General features: G+C 37.4%; 1 protein-coding gene across 12 annotated transcripts in view; it reads left to right on the top strand.

Annotated features, from left to right (window-relative positions):
• LOC125715317 (calcium-activated potassium channel subunit alpha-1-like) overlaps positions 1-5,137 on the top strand; it is a 163,921-nt gene extending 158,784 nt beyond the window's left edge. For all 12 annotated transcript variants that reach the window (XM_048986652.1, XM_048986648.1, XM_048986650.1 and 9 more), the window contains one exon: positions 1,135-5,137. In XM_048986652.1, the coding sequence (XP_048842609.1) occupies positions 1,135-1,156 (22 nt within the window). In that variant the 3' untranslated portion in view covers positions 1,157-5,137. The remainder of the gene's footprint in view (positions 1-1,134) is intronic.
• The last annotated feature ends 12,837 nt before the right edge of the window (positions 5,138-17,974 follow it).

Below are 17,974 nucleotides of genomic sequence, written 5' to 3'. Positions count from 1 at the left end.
TCAAAAAGGTCATAGTGTGTAACATCAGCAATGGCCGTATCCCTCAGTTAGGGAACCAGAGTTACTTTACTTAGAAATGTTTTGTCTCATGCACTTGCTACTTTAACTTTTTCTGTGGTTGAGCAAGAGATCAGTTTGGTGATAAGTCACATTCTTGCTAATACTTAAAGTGACTGCATATATTGAGACACTCATAAATTGTAGTATTTCAATTGAAGACACTTTTTTTTCAAGCACCGGGCTTGAAAAAGTATTGCTACACATTGACACTTACATACAAACACTCACAACTATTCTTTCAGTGATGAAAAGAGCAAGGACCTGTATCTCTGTTTATCAAGTCGTGCTGAGAACAGGAAAAAGGAAGAATTATGCCATTAAATATTCCCACACTCTTTGAATTTGTCACAATTTAGCGAATGTTTCTGAGGGACCATGTTGAAATTGGCATCAACCACCAACTTCATACAAGCAATTGTGCTTCGCATTGTGGAGAAAGACTGTTATACCGCACAGTGTTCGCAAAATTTAAATCGGAAGATTACAATCTGTAACAGGGAGCATTTTTCTTAATCATGATTATTTCCCAAAAAATTTACATCCTTCAGTATAGTCAAATATTGTTGACATAAGTAATAAGTAAAATTTCTCATTTGTTTTAAGTTCAGCTTATCAACCAAGTGCTGTAATGCTTAGCACTGTGGGGGAAAAAGCTGTGTACTACAGCACATTGTATGTACTAAATTTTTTCTTAATTATGATCATTTTTAATCATCGTATATTTTCTGAACATTTCCCTTCAGTGTAATAAAAGTGCAGACATATGATGTTGACAAACATTTGCTTAAATGCAAAATTATACACAAAAAAAGTAAAACACAGAAAAAGAAAAGCAAGTTCTTTTACAATATATTGTGAGCAAGACTAAACCCAGTATTAGTCAGCTACTCTCAATGTAAATGAAAATCATAATCAAGGTGAGAGTAATTTCCATATTTGTGAACATGGAATGACTATTTTCATCAGGGCTGCAAAAGAAAAGCAGGTTAGAACGCATTAAGTTAAAGTAACTATCTGTGACTTACACGGGTGTTTTCCCTCCTTCTGTGTTTGTATTGCCTCACTGTTTCACAGAAAAGAATTGGTTTACAGATGAACCAGAGAATTCCTACCCAAGAAACATTCAGATCAAACCCATGAGCACTCAAATGGCCAATCAAGTCAATCAGGCTAAGAACGCTGGAATCCTGATTCCAACCATCAGGGAAGTTGAAGATGAATGCTAAGTGCAGACCGTCGATGTCATGTGGAGTGCCGGGACGTTCTCGTGGAAGATGGGGCCACAGGAGCGACAGTACTGTTCCTCCCTGTACAACAGACCTAGGATTGCCATGTGGTCAGATACAATAGAGGAGATCTTCTTGTACCTATGAATGATTACTTCCATGCTGTTTAAAATATTATTTCGGAAAACATACACACATACATAACACGCATATATAACATGACAATCAATAAGAAATGTACAGCCCCTTGCACCTGAAAGAAAAAAAATTTTGCTATATATATATATATATATCATTATTTGTAATACAGCAATACTTCATCTCTGATATGCCCAGACTCCATAATTACACGTTTTGGAGAATGAGGGTCATTTCAGAAACGTAAAAACAGAACTACTTCCAATGAAGGACACGCAAGACTTCATACTGTATGGCAACCACACATGTTTGTACTACATGTACATACTTGCACTTAGAAAGTATTTAAATGGACTGGGATCTGCAGAAATAGTCGGTATTGTCATAGCATGCATCATTGGCTATGTATTTTTTTCCCAAGATTGGGCAGTAAACAAGAGATGTGACAGAATAATTTGAATTAATGCATTCGGGCGTAATTATTCTATCTTAGATAATACTGTCCACTACGAATAACAAATGAATGTTTGGAACAAATCAGAATCTGTGAAAATCTATGTGTGTATATCCATTTAAATGATTATCCCAGTGGCCAATCAAAGTTTCCAAGTGTATAAAATATCGTAATTTAATATGTAAATTAATATGTAAATTAAGCTTTTCCATCTTGCCATTATTGACGCATAATCATAAGACTCAACAGGCGCTTAACTTTTAGCAGCACATGCAAATGAAAAGTGAGGGTTTTTGCCAGCTGTAAGGATTCTCAGAATGGCTGAGCTGTTTTGGTCTAGGGTGAGAGACACTCACCTGAAGTACCTTGTTACTATTTGCGGCAAAATGAATATGAATGAACAGCAACAACTATGAAAGAGCTGTTCATAATGCAATGGCATCGGACTGCCACTTACCGCGACCGGGTAAATACGGGCCCTCCTTTGTAACCACTGCCTGACAAATTCTTGGCATGGAGGCAATGAAGTGCTTGGATGTTCTCCATGACATAATTCTGATTCTCTAACCCGAGAAGCTTTTGGGAATAAAATGTTCTGATTATTGAAAACAGCTCAGTCATGTTTGAGTCGCTGGACTGCTACAAACAGCTGGCTTTGAATGCAATATTCCAGTTATTCTGCCAGAGACACAGCCCTTCCACAAAGTTAAACATGCTTGTTATCCAGTTCCTGGAGTAATCCATGGAACTAAAGAGCAGCACCTTTTAGTAGCAAATGCTCCACATTTACACTGTACATTGCTGAAGGTTTGAAAGGTGAAGCTTCACTCTGTTGTACATTTTATGACAGGTTTATACCTACAAATATTTTCTATCCACATAACCATAAATTCCATTTTTTTAAACATTTATTTTTACATTTCAAAATATACAGGCTACTGGGGCACCAGAATTACACATATATTCTAAAACTGTACAGAAATGTTAGTAAAAGGAGTTAAGACAGACAAGCAATATATTTTGTATGGTCATTATTCTCCTTAAGTTCTCATAAGTATTTAAAAAAAATGAAAAAAGCACTGGCAATAAAAACAAAATATGTCCGTATATTTTAATAGGACCTCTTAGAGTCTAATAGGGATTTGCAATTATAATGGTCCAGTACAATTAGGTTTTCATATGGTTATTGGCTGCTTGCAACAATATTTGTGCATAAATGAGTTCAGTTAGTTGTTAGCAAGTTGAAATGCTTCAAAATTCAGCATCTATTGTAACGCAAAGTCTATCTTCTAGCCATTTCTAACCATTTCACTTGGTCGAGATTGCGGGGTGTAACACAAAGTGTAGGATGATATTAACGAATAATAATTGAAATTGTGAGCAGGGCTGTTTCTCCAATAAAAGGCTAGACATGGTATTTTCACAATATTTGACAGTCTCACCAAAAAATGCAGTGCTTTGCTACTGTTACGCTTTAAATTGCTTTACGAAACATACCATGGAAAGTACATTACGCAACCTACTAGTCAAATTTATTGCAAAATCTTTGATCTCATTCAAAAAGAGTATTTAACAGCTACATTTTGCTTGTGTACCTTTTGTGTACCACTGTTTCTCTTTTATTTCTAACAATCTCATGACGTTAATGTCTCTACACTGGGTGTAGTATGATTATGTTGATACTGAAAACCCATGAAGTATTTTTTTTTCTGGAGTGAAATTTTGAATCGTAATTATAAGTTGTTACATTTCATAGCAAGTAGTCAACAAATATAAGAATAATGTATGTATACAAAGATTGCTGATAATTCACTGCTGATAGTTTCATTAATTGAAGGTGAAAGTATTTCCAGTTACTCCAAAACCCATATTTTAAAAGGACACATAAAAATGAGCTGTTTTATTCTTTTTTTTGGTTTAATTCTATTTTGTTTTTTTTCCCCTCAAAATCAATAATTATTGAAAATGTAAGGGTCACAAGTGATTGATTAAGAACAATGTATTTTGTTTTGAAACGCTTTGTGTACATTCCATTTTATCTGCATATTTATGATTTCAAATGGCTATATCAATGTCATTTCTCAAGCTCTTGTGTTTAATCACTGCCTTTTCTCTCCAAAAGAGTTGTGACTACTGATCTATTTAACATGTGTAATGTTTATCCTTTATTTTTGAGCACTCGTATAACAATAACCCAAAAAAAACAATTATTTGTATGATTATGATTCACACAGTTTATCTGAATATAGACACTCAAATGTCATTTTGGATGATTGATTATCACAGGAATGTCTTCGCAGAATGTCTTTCTGAGTGATTGATATAGGAGACAGTGCTAGCCAATGTTGAGGTTTACGGCATTTCACTGCGCATCATTCAGTCATTTTCAATTGAAAAGAGTTCTCTCTATAGAACCTGAGGGGGAACAGAATTTTACACGGGCATAGAGAACATCCAAGCCAAATAACTGCCTCCATGCCCCGTGTCAGGCAGTGTGTTAGGCCAAAGGAGGATTCCCGAAGACCCACTATCGCGAGAGGTGGCAGATGTGCTTTGTGTGATTAAACAACCAAAGCACGTCACGGACATCAGAGACGTGACTGACAAAATAAAACAACAGTAAAATCATCCCAGCAAAGTCAGAAAATGACAAATATGCACAGTGGAAGCAAAGAAGGGCATCGCATTTTTAGAAAATCGCCACATCCTTAGTACTGATTGTTATGCTTAGATTGATTTTAGGCTTAATAATACAAGCTACGTATTTTGTTTAACGTCAATTTTACCAACGTCAGCTGCAAAAAAGGTAACATATTTCCATCTCTTCTCCTGACTTATTTTAGGTGGATGGATTACACAAGCATTGTTCTTGATTTCTGGTCATTTAAGTATAACAGATGGGGGGTAAAAGTCTTAAATAAATACATTTTGGCATCATGAATATCAATGCAAAACATTATTTGCTACCTAGAAAACCAGATTAGGAGAATTTTACATTAATCATGTCAAGTGTGTACCATTATCTGCCATTATCTCCTATGTTAATTGCGGCAAAAATGAGCCTCACCTTGCAGTATAGTTTCTTTTATTTTGTTTAAACTAAAGGATTAGTGGAGAAAATGATGGTGCTGAGTTGATCTACCTGACTATGATATCCAGTGATAAACACACCGTCTTGTACAAAAGGTTTGTACATAAATTGTACATGGTTTCATTTTGTATTTTCTCAAATTAAATTGATGTATTTGTGTTCTAAAAACTTGTCCTTTTTGTTCATTTAAAAAAAAATAACTGCACTCTTGTAGTTATCACTAGATCATAGTTAATCTGAAATATTTATTTGATCGCATCTTCTCTGTTTTAAATTTTGCAGTTGGCAGTATAATATCTGCTACAGTAACAGTAGCTAATTGCCACCTGGGCCAGATATTTTCACCTTCCCTGTCTGTCAGTGGCAGTAGGCTGCCGCTTCTGCTCGTCCAATCAGTGAAACCCATCTAGCTCTGTACCTTATGATCTGCGGGAGCAAAGATAGCTGGTAACCTGACAAGAGTGTGCATCTGGGAGCAAGTTCTGCCAAGAAATCATAACTTTACAGGGGAAAAAAAGATGATAACAATAATAAAAAGTGAATATACACACAGTAAAAAGACAAAATGCAAGGACACATTTTACGATTCTTCTACTATACCCATTATATAATTGCTGAAGCATACTATATTTGTAATTTTTTATCATATTTTTTGTTGATATCCATATCATGTTCAAATAATATCAGCAGAACATCTCTGTAGAACCAAGGAAAGGCAAAAGAACATCATCTTAAGATATTCGAAAAAAGAGAATTAAGGAACGTTTTGTTAGTTGATGTGAACGTTTTAATATTTGCATCTATTATGTAGATTATACTTGGCTACTAATATGAAATATATATGAAAATGAACATTATTTGCATGATCTAGACATTACTGACTAAATTATAATTCTTTCATACTTTTTTTTTTTTTTAGCTCAAGTTAGGTCTAACATTTGAGCATATGATATTAAAGAAATTGTAAATAATTTTAAGAAAATTCAACTGATGGATCAGTTAATTTTCACATCGGTAAGGATGTAACAAAGACATCTCAAATTGACAGCTCGTTGGTGAAGAGTGGCCTCTTTGTTGTTTTCAAAATGATTGATTTACAATAAAGTAGCTGGTGGTTGTGTGCGTTGAAGCCGAACTGATTCAGATCGATTCCGGTGGAACTGATTGATCTGCCATTTATCTTGTCGCCACATTTACCAAAGGAATCTATGCAAAAACTCATTCTGCTCTATTCTGTTCTGAACAGATCGCTGCTGATACTTCAATAACATTCCCTCATAGCTTCATTCACACATTTAAGTAAATTTGTAAACAAAATGCATGATTATCAGCACACTGTTTGGTAAGATGCATGAAAAATGATAATTTCTCCGTTGCACCTTACTGACTGTTTACCACCATAATGTCTGCCTGACCTTGCACTCCTTCTAGGGCCGGTCAGTCCTATAAGCAACACGGTCAGCTGTCTGGGGTGCAAAACTTGCAAGGGAGCATCGACTTGCCAGCCAATTTCACTTTGCTTCGTATTGAAGACGCTGGTATTATTACTTGCCTAGTTTGCCACACTGGCTATGACTAGTGTTGACTACTTATCTGTGTAGTATAGAATCTGTGTTCCAAGTAAAATACCACAGTCGTACACCTTGAATCAAAGTTGAATCAATGGACCGAAGAAAAACAGCTACAGTACTACAGTATGCACTGTGGTCAACTGGACTTCTGTCTGATTTTACTGATTCATATTACTATATTTGAATTTATTGCAGGTAGCTGGCATGTCCTGTATAGGTATCTGTACAAATATTACATTTACTGTATATTTACTTGGCCTATGCTTTTCTCCAAAGCGATGTACACATTTTCAAACAGCGCATTACAAATCTGTGTGCTGTCAAGAAGTCAATTAAGCATAAGTGCAGCTACCTTGAGTTTCCAATACGCATGTAGAAATGCAAACAGTATTGGGGCACAAGCCACACAGCACATTCTGTAATCTAATTAGGGAGTTGCAGCGAAAACCTGCACGCACAGCGGCCCTTTCTGGGTAAGACTGGCCACCCTTGCCATATACCATACATATTTCCACATCAATGCAAAGAGAGAAATTAATGAACACCATGACTTTTCTTATTACCATATCAGAGAATGAAAGGGGAAAAAAAGCCTTTTGTCTTTTCAGTATACAGTATAACATCTAGTCACTCAGTTCCACTGCATGGCATTTTCATGCGTTGTTGAAAGAAAGCACCTTACTATCGCTCCACAAATCTTTTGACAAGGGGCACTTCATTTCACCCTTTCGGATAGTTGTTGATGAAAACAGTTACCACATTCTCACCTTGGGATGCAGCAGCCCATCATGTAGCTTATGAACAATTTTACACGCTGTGTCATGGCTGGAGACTGTCAGGATGCCAATAATATTTACTGTCTAACACCTTGGTAATGCTGAGGCTATCGTGGGATGCGCTGATTATGCGGATCTGTGTGTGACGGCCTGTTCGGTGCCCGCTCGTGCCAATGAGCATGTGTACATCTCGTACGTCAGTAAGCACCTGAAGCTGGAAAGCATCTGTACAGCTATGCTGTCTGTAGCTAGAACAGAGATGTCAATACAAACAAATTAGCATCTTATTTCAATGCCATGCATGGGCCGGTAAATGTCTCTGCAGTGTGCAAATCAATTTATTTTTCACCTGAAACTGGTTCCAAACACCCAAGTGGCCGAAACAAATACCACAATGTTCCAAAAAGGTAAAATTTGGTTTCAGTAATGGCATATAAAGATATTTATAACGTTTTATCCTGAAAATATTAGATGTGTTATACATTTATTTAACTAGATGTTTTTTTTTTCTTCATATACACTAATGCGACTAGAATATTGTATTTAGTATACAGAGTTAATTTATAAAAAGATCTATTTGTGCAGTGATCATTTATTCATCCCCGTGTAGTTTACTCATGGAGCCCAATACAAATGTTTTTCAGCAATGCCATTTAGTGAGCAGAACCCCTTCAGTCGAAGAGATTAGAAAAAGGCAGCCCACTTGTCCTCGTTTCAGTCAGGTCTCTATACCATCTCAGTCGTTCCCCATGTCACGCAAACACCATCCTCAAGAGCATACAAGATTCGCAGCGCCGTGGTGATAATAGTTTCCATGACAATGCAGTACACTTAGTGCATCAATGCCATTGCAGATAAACAGTGATCCTTTACGAAAACAAGAGGGTCATTACGCCAGCTTGTCAAATCAATGTTGAGAGTGTCCCGGCTGATTAAGCCATCTCCTCTCAGCTCTGACACGGTGTCAATAGTACTGGGCCGTGGGTGCATGGTCAGATGATTGGACTGAAATGCCCATCAGTCAGGGAGTCGAGGTAGACTAATGATTCCCTGTGCTGCCTATTAGAGGTACATGACAATTCAATCCTGTTCACTGGGGGGAAAAAAGTGACCTTGTTGCCTCATTTGAAGCTGAATTAAATTGACAAGAGCAGATAATCTTTACCTTGGGCAATTAACAGAACAAAACAAAAAAGACAGCATGGCTTTGTCTCTTCTCTTCTTTGCTAAAAATATAACGCTTCGCGAACAATGCTGCCGTCGCATTGTAACAGGCTCGTAGTTCGTACACAGAAACAACACTGCCGCCATTTCAAGGCCTAACGGAGCATTACATTTTTCTTGGGAGATTCTTTTCGTTCTTTAAAAAATACGTACCAGCACTATAATGGAAAACATTATTAAGTTCATATACAATAAATGCAGCTTGAGCTACATGTCCCTGACACAAGCGCTAATAGGTTGTGCACTAGAGATGCATTGTACGCTGTAATCTTTAGACTGGGATGGGTCTGGAGTATTACATGACCTTGACAAGGGCATTGGGCTGTACCACCATTCAAACACTTCAGTTATTGTATACAAAGGGAATAATGGAATATCTGTAAGGAAGTGTTAAAAAATGGAGAGAAAGAGCCTGATACCAAAGGCCAAATAACTAAATAACCAGTGAACAAACAAACAAATAAAACAGACAAATAAATTCAAGATAGTCATCATGTCAACATATAAAAGCCTTTAGGGCGAGGGGTTATTGCTGGGCTTCCAGCTTTTATGGACTGCAGATAACACGGTATCTGCATATCATTGCGGATTTGCAGTTGCAATGAAAAAGACAGAATGTAGCATGCATATGAACTGCATTATGCGCAGCGGCATGTAATGCGTTGGTGCTCAGTTGGTGGCTGACAATGTTGAACTGGTATCAAGCCTACTGACGCTTGGTGGGGGGGCGGGGGGTGGTTATGCAATAAGGCAAAAACTGTACTGTCCAATAGGTAGAATTAAAGGTCATTAAGCAGTGCCACTGGGGAGCTAGTTAATTGTTGGCTGTTAATAAAATGGTAGCGCTTTCACTAATCTTGATTTACATTTAATCTGTCAGGGCGACAAAGATGGACGACGGAAATGGGAAAAGTCAATGGTTTCTTGGAAAACCTCCTGGAGTTGTACTAAGCAAACGATCTGAGGTTTGCTTTCGTTCTTCAGCATTGCCTTTAAAGACCACACATCATCAATACTCAGAGCCCCAGAGGTTGTGTCACTCAAATCCATAGTTGATTAATTCTTGGATGTGAAGTGAGTGGCACTGCTGCAAAAAGTAGCTACTCCAGATCCAGTTTGCCATTAGTTATGAAGAAATAATATTTGTACACATTAAATACTGTACAGGTTTAATAAAACCTATTGTGGGCGTCATCATTGAGAAAAGGCTGGTTATCGATTTAGACTGTGCAACTGGTAGACCACTTCCCTGAGCCATATCAGATACTCACAGGTCTGGATTTCTGTAATACTGCGTAATAGGCCTTTGTAAAAAATAATATTCTAACTAATAAAGGTTATGTTTTGTCACATTAAAAAAAAACCCAAATGTCTACTGTTTGATGGCGGAAAGTCTAACTCCATTTACATTTCCGACGCCAGAAGCCGGATTCCCTGCCTGTATTTCTGCTTTTCATTTCCTTCAGCCACTGAAATGGCCTCATTATTTTCACACTTGCTTTTCAATATTCAAACTGTTCCTGCCTGGCTCCACTGTAAACTTTGCATCCTTGTCTAATCCTCTTGATAATATAGTTCTCTGTGCCATTATGACTCAAGGGATTGTAACCATGCAGTTACTTTATGTCTTTCTCAATATAATTATTTTACGTTTTTGATTGTCTTTATTGGGAGGCCTGTTACATTATTGTATATCCAAGTGATATTACTATATAATTTAACCCACAAAAACATATTTCATTTCAGGATGAAGGACCTCTTTAAATTTCGTTACAGATAATTATAATTGTACATATTGAATGTATTTATTGTTAGTGTGGCATTCTCACATAAGACAAACACTTGGGCCATGTTTTGTAACACGACACAAATCGTTTCAGGTGGCCAGCTCAGGACCTAAACAGTACATTAATAGTTGGATTCAAATCAAGGGGGGTCAGGCTGGTATGATATGGAGATCTACCCTCTAGACCAGTGTTTCCCAATCCGTTTTTCTTTGGGATGCACAGAAAGTCCATGTTTTTGCTCCCTCCCAGACCGCCTGTGTGTCCCTGAAGATCGGATTGGGATGCACTGCTCTGGACATTTGGGAAAGAGTGGACATATGTGCCGGCTTCTCCCTCGGCCATGCCCGGCCGGCTGCTTGTCGGAAATTCCATCTGCATTCTGAAAGCCTGCCAGTAGTGGGCACTACTGTTGACAGTCTGTTCTGCAATTTAGGCACGTAAATCCTGTTTTTGTTTTCCAGTAACAAACCTGTTCAATCTTGTAACCTTGGAATTTATGATGTCAGTATGAATACTCATAGTAACTACATGTCATGAATTAATTATAAATCATGCCAATATGCAATATTTTGCTGCTATTTCAGGTACTTTTTCTGGTATTTATTAAAAAAACCCAGAATATTACACATTTTTATAAGGTGTCTAACGAGACATTTATTTATAGAGCAACAAGAGTCGCCCCTTCACTACAGGCTAATCAAGAATATTACAGCACGCTGGTTTTCTTGTACAAAAACGCGTAAACAATCACAATTTCCGTTTTCACAAACCTTCCCCTTTTAATTCAATTAAAAGTGTCAGCTTTAATAAAGTGGTAAAAATGGGATCCGTGTTGGATTTCGGTATTTTGCAATTGTTTTATGAAATGTTTTCTTGAGGATCACAGCACATCGATGCCCGATCAATCTGAAATAACCTTGGTCAAACATGATTGTCTTTGGCATCCATTCTGATGAGAAACAGGCCTTCTAACTTGTCAGAATTAAACGAGGCAACAAATACTTGACGCTCCAAAATATCCTCTCCTAAAGCCTCCTTCAGCGATTTGACAAGTTCAGTGATCCACATCAATGGCTCAGACTGATTTTAAGGTCCCGGCTTATTTTGGATTTATACACCAATACCTCTTCATTTTGCCTTCCTTTTACATATTCCCTTCAGTACAAATATTGTGCGAAGTCGAGGAGCATTAATCTAATCTAAGCAATCTTGCCATAAATATGTTATCAATTCAATCAATGCATTTCTTGAATAATTTACTATAACAATTAAAACTGCAAAAGCAAAGCATAAACTAATCTGTACTAATATCTCAGTTCAATAGCACCACATATTTCCTCATAAACTTGATTTTTAGCAGGATGACAATATCACAGGGTATATAGCCTTAGACATCTATCTCAAGGCAATAAGCGCATTGCCCATATCACCGGAAAAAGCCATGTGTTTACACAGCTGTTGCAAGCTTTTAACACACAAGAATGAAGCATCAGCCACGTGCTGTGGGCCATATATATTTTACATCACTTTCCTCTTAGAGACGAAATGAACCTTAAAAGCAATAAACTGTCTCTCTGCCTCTTCTGTTTGCCAAAACAAAATGCAATCAAAGAAAGAAAAAAAAACAGACGAACCTCACGTTCTTATAACACAGTTGTAACACAATGAGTCACAGTTCTTGAGCAAACAGGCACATTTTTTATCTCTCACACCTACCGTGGGGTCAAATTGACCCCAAAGGCACATGTCAGGAGACTTCTCATAGTAACATAATTATTGCAGAGTTATACAGTACATACATACATGTACTGTATTCTCTCTCTCTCTCTTTCACACACACACACACACACACACACACACACACACATATTCTTCTGGTCTGTCCATTCGTCTATGTTTTGGATTTATTTGTTTTTTGTTATTTTTTTTTTTTAAAGTGGCTTCTTTCGTCGCTTCAGTCTTTATACATCTGTAGTTACCTGCCAGTTTGGCTTAAAGTGCAGAGGAGGATATGATCAGCATAAAATCTGAACATGCTCCTGTGATTAGACACATACTGTATATGATGGATATCAACACAGTCCGTTTTGAAGAGTGGTATTGCAGGTAAAATCTAATACAGATCAAACGTGCATCGTATGGTCAAACATATTTATGTCACTTGTGAAGGCTAACAAAGCACTGCTTTTTACTGTTATTCACAGAAATAGAGAAGTATTTTGCAAAAGACATTATTACAGATATACTTCATGTCTCATTCACTTGAAATAGCACTTGCATTTCCCATTAACACCACTAGGAAGTTATACGAATGTCAAATAGCTTGAACTGAACAGAAATCTAACAGTAAGTACAGGAAGCATGTAACACGGATAAAGCCTTTTTTGGGACACCTACTGAAAGGCTACTTCCTTTTCTACCTTTTTTTACTTCCAGTAGAACCTCACAGTAAAAATTGCAAGGCGCCATGTGTCATGAAAACTAACAACTCTCTTAGCTGCAATACTGTCCTCTTGAGCTCCCCGTTTTACATCTTTTGTTATAGTTACGGCGAGAGCGTATAGAATGCACCTCTAGCCAACACACCCTGAATATCAAAGACTTCCTGAAATTTGCACGTCCTGGTAGTTAAACAGGACAGCAGATGTAAAAAAAAAAAAGAAAAAGAAAAACGACTAAATACAAAGAAGTGAGAAAGTTTGTCCATAGGGGGAAAAAAAATAAGAAAAAGTGATGAACAATCCATTGTTTCCCCTCCATGCAGAATACTGTCATGCACATCAGAGAAGTTCTAGTTTGGGAGTTTACACAGTCTTTTGGAATCAATCCAGAATCATATATATTTTTTAAACTCCAGCTCTCATTAAAGATAAACCATGGTGGCCTCTCTATCAATGCATGGCGGAAAAAGCACGGCGCATCTACAATGGGGATTGGGGCTCACTCTCCATTCTGCCACATTAGCCATCTGCAGCACAGAGCCTTGGGGAAAGCAGATTGGCTCAGGTCGATTCGACGGCTGCGCCCATCGCTCTACACTGACGTCTACTGTCAGCCAAGCGGCGACAGGTCTGCGGGCGGAATCGAGCCAACGGCGCTCTCCTCCAAGCACATTGCGTCGCTCAATAAAGCCTATGCACCGAACAGGAAGCCAGTGGCTGACAAGGCGGGCGCAGGAGCAGGCGCACCAGTCCCTCAAAAGTTGGGGCGCGTCTGTTGATGAACAGACATACTGCATGAGGAACTGGTAATTGGCAAATCCAGAAAGAGGGAGGGACTATCATAGCAGGAACACTAATATTGTGTCATTGTGGCTATTTAAAAATATCTTAATATATATAAGCATGGAAAATTTATTTTCATCGAGAAAATATTTTTATTTGGTTTTATTTTTGTATGCATTGCTTTCAGCATTTAATCAAACGATGGTATTATTTATTTAAAGATATTTTGCATGGATGGAGTGCTATATTGTAGCTCGGGTATGATTGCATTCATGCATAGTGGTAAATTATCGTGATAGTGCAAATGAATGACCTCACATAAAAGTCAGGAATTGGAATTTACTGTCCATATATTCTGCCTTTATGAATTATTACCAGCATATAACATTTTGGTGCCATAATTTTACTAAAATAACATTAGTGTTTTGACCAGCAAATATGAAAATCTGACCCTGGCTGCAGCTTAATCTAACTTCTAACTTAAGGCCTTGGTGGTTTGAACCTCTCATAACAAGGCCTGTTGCTATGGAAACATTGATATAGCTATAAGAGTATTATTATTCACGCACAGGTTCTATCCATTCAGGAAATTAAAAAGATTTGTGTTAAATATGAAATATAAAATTCTGTAGAATTAAATTATTCTGTGGCAGTAAATGGTAGATTAATTACACAGTCAGTATTACACAATTCCTGGAGGCACTTAATTATACCGCATAACCGAATTCTGATATTATACTTTAACTATGAAATACAAAATAGAGTTTAATTTTCATGCAAAAAAATTTGTTGTAACTGCTAACAGATGGTGGTTTACACATTTTTTCCCATCACTTGAAGTCATAAACATGATTTATAACCACATGTATTTATCATGATTCATTTTCTGTCAGTTGCATTTTGGATGTTAATAGAATTGCCTGCATGCTTGCTGATTTACTTAGTAAAATTTTTATCCAAGGTTCAGGTGAGATGATTGGACTGTGTGAGTTACAGGATTTATGCAACCTTGAACCATCACTGCCTGCACTATATTTTAAAGCAGCGATGACCTTCGAAGGTCTAAAGATATATCTGATGCATTGGAAAGTGGGTTCTGTCACATTGCTGGTATTTTTCATGGCCCAAATTCATCGGGATAAATATGAATTACTAAATGAAAGAATTGTTAGGGAACTTTTTAAATCTATAGACCTTGTAGCAGTTAGCCTGAAAATACTCTGAATTCAGTACATTAGAAGTACATATTTTTTTTCTGAAATGTTACCTGAAAAATAGAAACAAAAAATATATATATACATTCTCTTTTTCATATATATATATATATATATATATATATATATATATATATATATGACACAGTATATTCCAATAACTTAATTGAAAAGGTGGTGAGGTCATGTTTTAATCTAAAGAGATGATTTTGCCACAAACTTAGTGAACTGAAAACCACATTCTGTACTGAAAAAAAAAAACCCTATAAAGGTGTACCTCGAAGTAATTGTTGAAATAAAATATCTTTGAAGAAAAATACAATTGTCAGCACAGAGAAATACATCACAGATATATAATGGAAGCTTCTTTAAGACTATTGGTGACCTTTACAGAACGTTGAAGCTTCTCAAGATAAACTGATGTTTGTGGTGAGATTTCTGTAGTACAAAAATAAAGTACCTTTTAATCTCCAAAACCATTTGTTTTACGTTTTCATTATTTCCCAGTCATTCTTTGCTCAACTCGATTGTCTAATCCAATAACTTTGCTCTTATTCTAAGAACTGTTAAAGGTTGCTATACTAACTCCAAGAATATGAATCCTTCCAGTAACTCAGCTCTCCAAATGTATGTATATGGAGGGAAAATGTATTGTATTACCATGTATAATGAGAAGTAATTACAGAGAAAAATGAAAGGTACTCCTGCTGTTAGAGGAAATGATAAGGGAATGGTATTTTTTAAAGCATGGGGTTCATTTTGATATAATTGGTTCTAGAATTATGTATGACATTAATTGCCACATCATTGACTGCTTGTCAGCTCCTCTGGCAGTCAGTCTATCTTTCTTACCAGGGAGAGCTAGCTCAGCCTAAAGCAGACTGACAAGCTAATTATACCATCTTCCCCTCAATGACAAATGTAGCTAATCTGAAACCATCCCGGAAATAAGGTCCTTTCTTCTCTGTTCCTTGCATGCCGACTTCAGCTGATACCGCCAGGTGCGACGGGCCGGTGCCACGCCGAGTGTTGAGTGTTGGGGGTAGTGTGTTCGCAGTCTCACTTCGGCTCAGACTGGGGCGGGCCCAGCTATCAGTGTAGCCTGTCAGTCACTGAAACAGGCCTTGGTCTTTTGCATATTTCCATTGGCTTGTGACTATGAGTCAAAGATTCGCGTCCTTAAAATTAATGACCTGGAGCTGGTGACAATTTCCCATAAAGTCTTCCAACATGACAGATTTTTTTTTTTTCTTTGAATTTTGACCGCAAAAGAGGACGGATGCTATGTCACTGTGCGAGGCAGCGCTTCTAGATGAAGGACATGATGGTCAGTTCAAAAGAACATGTAGGAATTATCCTTCATATCTGTATAAAGGTCTAAAATAATATTTAATGGCTCATGACTGTTTAAGTGATTTCCTTACTCAGTTTTTGTGTTAAATTTTACAATTACAGTGAAATAAAACACATATATTCCATATATAAAACATATTTTTGTCGTTATACCAGGAAAAGTTAGTGTGATAATAATGTTTATACCGAGAGAGAAAATTGCTCAAACTTTTCTTGATACAGTATGTACTGTCATGAAAGGTCACTATATTACGCTAATTTACATACTTAACAAAATCAACCTAAACTAACGTAATGAAACTCTTAACAGTACCAACAAAAACCTCTACACAGCTGTTAGTGAACACCTTCATGTTTTAAATGGACTTACATGGATTGTCATCAGCAAGATAAATACATCAAGGTCAGCAACATACAGTACAAACTAATCTCACTTTATATTCACAATTAACAATGAAGATGGCTAGCTATCGATGTCAGGTCACTAAAATTAGCTATACAAATAATCCATAATCCAGAAAAATAATCATCATGAATACAGATATTAACTAGCACAACCTAATGAAATACAAATTTAATTATTAATACTAATGAAATAGAAGACTTCGTTAGACATTTTTCATTGGTCTATTAAATGTGAAACACTATCAATAGACAGAGGAGAATATTCCTGCTATAGCAGAATTGTTAGAATCATCAAAAAGAGGACCTACACACTTTGTATATTATTGTGTTTATTTATATATATATATATGTGTGTGTGTGTGCTTATATATATATATATATATATATATATGTGTGTGTGTGTGTGTGTGTGTGTGCTTATATATATATATAGATAGTTAGATAGATATATATACTGTATATAGGCAAAGTTCAGGCAATTTTCTGTAGGGAGAAAATATTTCAGGGAAACCAGACTTTCCATTTAATACCTTTCCTGGCCAAAATTCTATTACATGAGACAGGCCAAAAAAGTAGCCCTTTGGGGAAAGCAGAACATGATATGTCCTGATGAGATAGCTTGCCTTTTGCCCACTGAAGTACATATCTCTTATCAGAAGCAGCACCGCTCCGAGGGTCATGCAGGTCACTGCCTACTGGTTGTTCTCAGGTTCACACCTTAATTAGTCCGTGCGATGCGGCTCTCCCCTTCCTCGCGCGAATCGGTGTCACCCATACGACTAGCTGCTGTGCCTTCATTTTTTTTTCATAATGCTGTTTACATTTATGAATCTTCTGGAGATGTGCAGTGACAAGGATCAGAAGTGACACATACCAAACTTGGAATGTCCCGCAGCCACCTTCAATGGCTCGGATGCTGTCAGCTCCGGCTACATCAGCAGCAGTGGCTCAATGGCAGCGTCTCTGACACATGTCAAAAACTTTTAAATGTCTGCTCTTTTCATCAGGATGCCTGTGCACCCCAGCCAGGGGAGAGATGACATTTTATGTCGAGGGGCGGTGTGGAGAAGGGGGTGCGGGGGGTGGGGGGGGCTTGTTGTGGCTCCCTCTTCCTTCCTCCCACAACTGTCATTCTGAGTTTCCTCTAAACATATCACAACACGGACAAATAAACCTTGTCATTTAGAAATGCTGGCACTAGTGACCACGCGTGGAGCGGCATGCCAGCAAGGATGTGGGCACTTTCTCCTGTATGATGATGCTGCACATAAAATATGGCGCTGGGATATCTCTGACCTTTCTTTTGCTGCTGTCTCCGCAAGACGGATGAGCTCACTCCGGCTACGCGTGATTTCGTCCGCGTTTGCGGCTCCCTGCGAAAACTCGCTTGGAATAATTTGGCCCGGGTGCTTAAAGACCATTAAACACACAGCCAATTAAAAGTGAGGGAA

The sequence above is a fragment of the Brienomyrus brachyistius genome, chromosome 20 (assembly GCF_023856365.1).
Source record: "Brienomyrus brachyistius isolate T26 chromosome 20, BBRACH_0.4, whole genome shotgun sequence".
NCBI lineage: Eukaryota > Metazoa > Chordata > Actinopteri > Osteoglossiformes > Mormyridae > Brienomyrus > Brienomyrus brachyistius.
The sequence above is the reverse complement of the archived record's forward strand: the minus strand, read 5'-3'. Positions and strand labels throughout refer to the sequence as shown.